General features: G+C 41.4%; 1 protein-coding gene across 3 annotated transcripts in view; it reads left to right on the forward strand.

The window, feature by feature from the left end:
• The window catches only part of MIA3 (MIA SH3 domain ER export factor 3), a 29,680-nt gene extending 23,151 nt beyond the window's left edge, over window positions 1–6,529 (forward strand). Inside the window, exons 21-29 of one of the 3 annotated variants that reach the window (XM_082756029.1) lie at window positions 65–100; window positions 196–263; window positions 553–650; window positions 782–913; window positions 1,087–1,155; window positions 1,283–1,359; window positions 1,530–1,601; window positions 2,248–2,404; window positions 2,792–6,529. In XM_082756029.1, the coding sequence (XP_082612155.1) occupies window positions 65–100; window positions 196–263; window positions 553–650; window positions 782–913; window positions 1,087–1,155; window positions 1,283–1,359; window positions 1,530–1,601; window positions 2,248–2,404; window positions 2,792–3,120 (1,038 nt within the window). In that variant the 3' untranslated portion in view covers window positions 3,121–6,529. The remainder of the gene's footprint in view (window positions 1–64; window positions 101–195; window positions 264–552; window positions 651–781; window positions 914–1,086; window positions 1,156–1,282; window positions 1,360–1,529; window positions 1,602–2,247; window positions 2,405–2,791) is intronic. The other 2 variants (XM_082756030.1, XM_082756031.1) reach the window with 2 other exon arrangements.
• The last annotated feature ends 110 nt before the right edge of the window (window positions 6,530–6,639 follow it).

Here is a 6,639-nt window from a genome sequence, read left to right on the forward strand (position 1 = left end):
TCTGAGTTCTTGGAAATGTTAGTTGTTGGACAAATAAAAGCTAATACAATTCTTTTCTTCTCAGATTGCTGCTCATGAGAAAAAAGCACACGACAACTGGGTAAGAATGTCCTTCCCGTTCTGATACAAAAAAAAAATATTTATTTGGCTTCAGGCTGGTCCAGTTAATGCAGCTGGCAAAATTTTCCCTCACAGCTTATTGCCCGCTCTGCTGAGAGAGCTCTGGCTGAAGAAAAAAGAGAAGCAGCCAACCTGAGACAAAAGTAAGTACAGTACAGGCTGTCTTTATTGCGCTGTGAACATGCTGTGTTTCTTAGGAGGGGAGGAGCTCAAACTATGCCAGTTGCTCAGTTTTTTTTGTGTAAAATGTGCAGTGTGCATACAAGGTAACTGATGTTTAAACTATTAAACTGTTTTGATGGTTGAAGTAAGATTTCTTGGTAAAAGCTGTAACATTTTACAATGCAGTTTGCTTGTGATACTGTTTCATGCTAATGAATGCAACTCACATGTGCTACTTGAATTAAAAATAACTTTATTTTTTAAATTTAGATTAATAGAAGTGAACCAAAAAATTGTTATGCTTCAAAGACCGTTAATTGTGAAGCCAACTCCAGGCAGACCCGATCGTCAAGTTCCACCACGACGAGGTAAATACTGCCATTTCTCCCAAAACTTTGGTCTTCAAATTATTTTATTCTAAAAAAAAAAAAAAAAAAGAAAGAAAAAAGGCTTTGATACATTGTAGGAAAGTACATCACTTTTTTATTTCTTGATGTAGGGCCCTTAAGTAGAGATGGCTCTTTCGGCCCATCGCCTGTGAGTGGAGGAAATCCATCACCGACACAGATGATAGAAGTTCCTGGTCGGCCCCTTTCTGCTCCTCGAAGGGAAGGCTCAAGAGGTGAATTTGGTAAGCAGTGAAGCTTCTTTCCTGTCCTGTGTATCCTATATGCTACAAACCCAAGGAGGTCTGATCTTGATTGTAGGGACATTGACACCTGCTTTAGTAATGCAGAGACTTATTTATTTTAATAGAAATAGCTTGAGCATGTGTTCATTAGAATCTCTGGTGTTTCCCTTAAGGTACAGTGGTAGATGGCCCCTCTGTTCCACGAAGGCCACCAGAGATTCCTGGAAGGATGTCTGTGCCTGGTAAGCTATGTGGTCTCTGCAACCAATTGCAATGTACTTGCTTATTTTTTCACTTCAGAATTGGAACTTCAAGACCAATATTCCTTTTCCCAGAGCATCACTAAAAGATGTATGGCTCTCTCTACAGATCTTGGGCCTGCTGTAGCATCCCTGATCAGTAGTGGGCCAAGAACCTCCTCCCCTTCCACAGCAATGGATAGAGCGGTAAGCTGAAAAAAAAAAAACAAAAAAACAAAAAAACAACCTTCAGGAACCATTTCTAATACATGATTCACTGTACTTCTTGCTGCTCCTTTAACTGTGTCATGTTCTGTCTTGTCTATATCCTGTCACTATCCTTATTTGCTGTCCCCTTCCACCCTCACCAAAAAAAGCAGCCCTCTCCCAAAGAGTCTGAGGCCCCCTGTGTAACTACTGATTCACCTTCATCTATTGAACCACCTACAGTGAGTATTCAGAGGCTGAATATGGTGTTACGCTGCTTTGATGGAGAAGAGTAACAGGCTTGGTGTTCTTGTTCTGAACTGCTAAATAACAAAATACTCTGCAAAACTAACCAAGGGCTTATATCTTGAAAGGTTTCTCTAATGATGAATGGTTGCTGTCTTTTTTTTTTTGTTGTTGTTGTTTTTTTTATGGAATTAAGGAAATGAGACCTTTCTTGTTAAGGGCTGCAGGGAAACACTTAACTTTGGAGTGACTACAGTAATCTTAAGAAGCTGACTTACCTGTCCTATTTAATTCCACATGTACCTTATGGTGCTAGGTCCTTTACCAAAGGGCTATCAGCCAAAAGAGATTGCTTGATCTTCTCTTTAGCTAAAGCTGTATTCAAGAAACTTGCCATCTCAGAAGATACACGAAGTATTCACTCCTAGGTAGTGCACGCAGCCTTCTGGGTGAAGGGACAGTGATGGTGCAGTGTATTTCCTTATCTTCTACTTGGTTACTGCAGTTTGGGCTGTCTTTTTTTTTTTTTTCTTTTTTTCTCCACCTTTCGGCCTTCAGGTGAGTGGTTGTGGTGTTCGGCAGTGTCGAGGTTTCTCTGATGCAGTGAGTAACATACTGGATTTTTAACCTGATCTCACGCAGGCTAACGTTAGTCCCAAAGGCCCGCCTTCTTTCCCTGGGACACCCATCATGACCTCTCCAGTGATGGGACCTCCGCCCCCACCACCTGTTCGTTACGGACCGCCGCCAGCTCCTCTGCGTGGACACTTTGGGCCCCGGCCTCTTCCTGTGCCCCTAGGTACAATTGTATTACCTTCTGCTGAAACTGAGAAGCTCAGTGGCATAAGTTCAGGGAGACTGCTATAGAGCTGGGAATCTGCCACCTGGTGGAATGCAGCCTCCCCGTTCTTCATGAGGTCTAGCTGTCTGGCTCAGAAGGTTTGGTTGGCTGTTTCTTTTTCCCAAGCCTCCTTAATGCCAAAGTGTTTTTGTCTGCTTAGTCTAAAATTGAAACAAGCAGCCAAAAGGCATGAGAATATAACTAATGCAGACTTCACAGGCCATGTGACAATGACCTACCCCAGAACTGCTCCAGCAAATTAATAAGTGAGGAAGAAATTGGGAGCATCAAAGTTTATGTCAAAGTACACTTTAATTTACCTCTCATGTTTTCCTTTCCTTCTAGTTCGTGGCGCTCCCTTACCACCTCCAGCTGCAAGAGATTTCTTACCTGGCCCACCATTAGGAATGAGAGATCTGCCCCCTGGCCCGCTACCACCCCCTCCAGATCCCAGAGCGTATGGACGTGGGCACCCTTCCTTCCGACCTCTAGGTCCTCCTGGCCCGAGAGATTATCCTCAAGGCCCACAGCTACCCCCGCCTGGCTCAAGGGACTATACACCTTCTCCTAGCAGAGACTTGCCTCTGTCAGCACCTAGAGACTACCCTGCAGGCCCTCCTCCAGCACCAGCAGGCTCCAAGGACTATACACAGCCTCCAGCGCAGAAGCCCTGACTGCAGTCTCTGGTCAGCAGCTCAATGGAATGGACTCTAGCACACTTCCTGCGGTCAGGATTTTAGGAAATGGTTTTCTATTTGAAGCCATTTGTCTCATTTCAGTATATTTCAGCTTTTGCAGGATTAATTTTTATCCAGTTGCTGCAGACATCTTTATGTGCATTTATGATCACCTTAAACTCATCCATCCTCTTGGGCTGCAAGAACCTTTTTGTGATGGACTTGAACCTACTCTAAACGTGCAATAGAAAGGAAGTACCTGTGTGGCTAGTTCTAATTAAATGTAGCCTCTGTAACCAGTTGGTGAATGAACTAATTTCATGAAAAATGTAAATCAAATCATTTCCTGTGGAAATAATTTTTAAGTAAAATGCTATCTTACTTGCCTTCTCCATCACATCATTCAGCTGCAGCTGTTCTAGTCCAGGAGTTTACATGAGGACTGTGAGGTGTGGGTTGTTTGTTTTTTTTTTTTTTAACAGATGTCTGGTCAGAGATCAGAAGCACAAATGACACTGTATTCAAAGGAAGGTTATAATAAAAAGCAAATTCCTTTTGCTAAACCCTGACTGCTTTGTTTCAGTGCCATTTTTCATTCAGAATGGACATTGTAACCAGAGAATGCTACCTTATTGAACCAGCTGTGACCAAGCTGAAGAATTAAGTCAAAGCTGAGTAACTGCAGCTGTTGCAAGATGAATGATTAACTGAATGTTATGCTGGACTGGCCTAGAAAATTACTGATTCACTTCATGCATGAAGATGGTGGGGGATACAGACCTCCTCAGCTGAAGGGCAGAACAGAGCTGGAAACTCTGAACACCCTGAGCTCTTGAATTCCATGGTCATGTGGTTAGTACAGAAACACAGGCTGGGGCTCCAGCACTCTAGAAGTTAAGGAATTGAATAACCACTTTCTGCATTCAAGATTGGCTTGGGAGCATTAAGCAAGGTTTGAGAGGTGAGTTTGCATCTTAGTGGCAAGGAAGCTAAATTGTTCTTCAATACTAAGTCTGTACTTCATAAGATTGTCTTTTTTTTTTTTAAATATAAATGAATAAACAAAAATACTAGGCTTGCACATAAGTACTTAGGGAGGTTAAAAAAAAATAAAGGGAAAACTAGGAATAATAAAAATCTAATGAAGGCCATTACAGCTTTACTGCCAGAGTACAAGCAGCCATTAAACTTGCCATGGAGGTGTTACAGTCTTACAGTACAAGTACTAAACTTCAGAGTTAAGATGAAGGACAAGATAGAACATTACTAAAGCATAAAATAATACAAGTGCTTGTGGAGTGGGAAGTAGTAGTCCGTTCAATGAAAGACAGTTCACAGAAAAAAAAAGTAAAGGATAGAAGCATAAAAATGGTATTTCACACTTGACAGACATTAATTCACAATTAGTTAAATACAAAGCTCTACTTGTGTATTTAACAAAAATACTTCAAAGTTGACGTTTCATATAACGAGTTCATACAGACATCTACAAGCTGGGGAAGAGTCAAGGTAAGCAGCTGAAACAATGGGTTTGTAATTCAAGAGAAAATGTTCAATTTGAATGGTGGCTAATTCCATATACACAGATGAATATTGAAAGTCAGGTCCTCCAAGTTCAGAATCTTCCCTTCCCCAACACCAAGCTTTGTGATGCTGAACATCTCTTCCCTTCCCCACCCCAGCTGGGATTAACTTAAAGTTGGAAGGAATCATCTTCTGGGAGCAACAGGAGGGCAGCGAGCATGCTGTGAGTCCCAGGCAGAACATGTAACTTACTTCAGTGCTTTCACCAGGCATTGACTGATTCCCAAAAGCAACAGCAGGATGGCAGAGCGGGGACAGCCACACAACTGTCATTTGCTGAGTGAGACAGCCTGTACACGTTGCACAGAAGCTTGGTGCTACAGATTCCTAGGTCAGAAAGAGACCTGAGCTAGCCCAGGGCTGTTGGCAACACAGCTATTGCCCTAGGTTAGATTTATTTGCAGCTGTAGAAGTTAAACTAACACTTTGCTCTATCCTTTAGTAGTTTGAAGGATTAACAATTATTATTATTTTTTTTTATTTTTTTTAGAATTTAGGGATCCTCTTTTTGTATGTTATTCAAAATGCTTCATTCAGAGGTATTTTTTGTAACTCATAGGGATATCTTTTCAGGGCTTTATATTTTAATGTTGTCAACATGTCAAACCATTGGAATATGCACTTCAAAGACCTGTAAACAGGAACATTCAAGTACTTTTTTTTTTAACTCCAATTATTGGTAGAATTTGGAAGAAGCATTGCTGGCTCTTATCATATTAGCCTATTAGTTACTCAGCAAGGAAAATTTATCCCTAGTTACACCAGAACAGAGGAAAGGTGCTAAGGCTAGGACAAGACAACAACAAACAAAAAAGAAGATTCAAAGGTGAGGACAAAACAAAAACAAAGCTGTTCAAAACAGCTTTTTATCCTCATCAGTATGGTACAACAAAAAATATTGAATGCCTGTCTACAGGCAGACAACTATCATGAGAAGACGTAACATCCTTTCCATTTAAAGCACACTGCAACATCTGGGGGGGCTACATGACAGGAAAAAAAAAAAAAAAAAAAGACTAGTGATAGATCTGCATCCAGACTGTTTAAAATAAACTTAATAGTTGACACTAGTTTGGGTGCTGGGTCTTCTGTTAGCATAGCAGAGTATTTAGGCACTAGTTAGATACGCAAGAAATACATCAAACCTTAAAGTATTGTATTAAATATATGAAAGATTTGACTGGGTTCTACTTCTGTCCCTTTATTAGGTCAAAAAGTAAATGCAAGAGTGTCATAATAAGCCCATGTCCTGCAGCTTATTATACACTGACTCAAAAATACAGAAAATGATAATCCTATCAACTTACATAAAAAGGTCATTTTTGGAGTAAGTTTCCAGACTCGCACAAAATATGCAGAAAACTGCATACAATCAGTTTCCATAAGAACAGCAGTTTCTTGTAAAAGGTGGGCCAACCTGCTAGCCAGATCTACTGTATCAAAAGCTCTGGAAAAGCGATCCTGTTGAACACTGAGGGGCCTGTCCTATCACTGAAATGGTGAAATACCCACCACTGTGAGGATGAAGCCCTGAAGAAAGCCTCTCTCCTTTCCCCACCCATCTTCGCAAATCATTCTATGAGGAGATGCACAAAAATTAGTTCTGTTAGGGAGTACTTGTGATTTAAAGAACTGACCCATATCTATTGTATCCAAAACTCAGTAAGAGTGGATCAGGCACAGCTAAGAACTAAGATTCAGCTGTTAACATCATAGTTCAGTTTTCTCATCTGCAGTCGTCCTCCTCCTGGCCTGACTAAAGCGGAACAGCTGACTGAGGAGCTCTTTCGTGGCCACTTGACCCCACATCCTCCTCCCTCACCTTATAATCACTTGCAGTAGCTCAAGCTCCTTCCCACCCCACCTCGTCCCTCCCCTCCATCTTCTGGCACCCAGCCCCCTGCGGAGGACTCTGAAATGCAGATGAGAGGA

This window comes from Aythya marila (genome assembly GCF_965140915.1).
Source record: "Aythya marila genome assembly, chromosome: 3".
NCBI lineage: Eukaryota > Metazoa > Chordata > Aves > Anseriformes > Anatidae > Aythya > Aythya marila.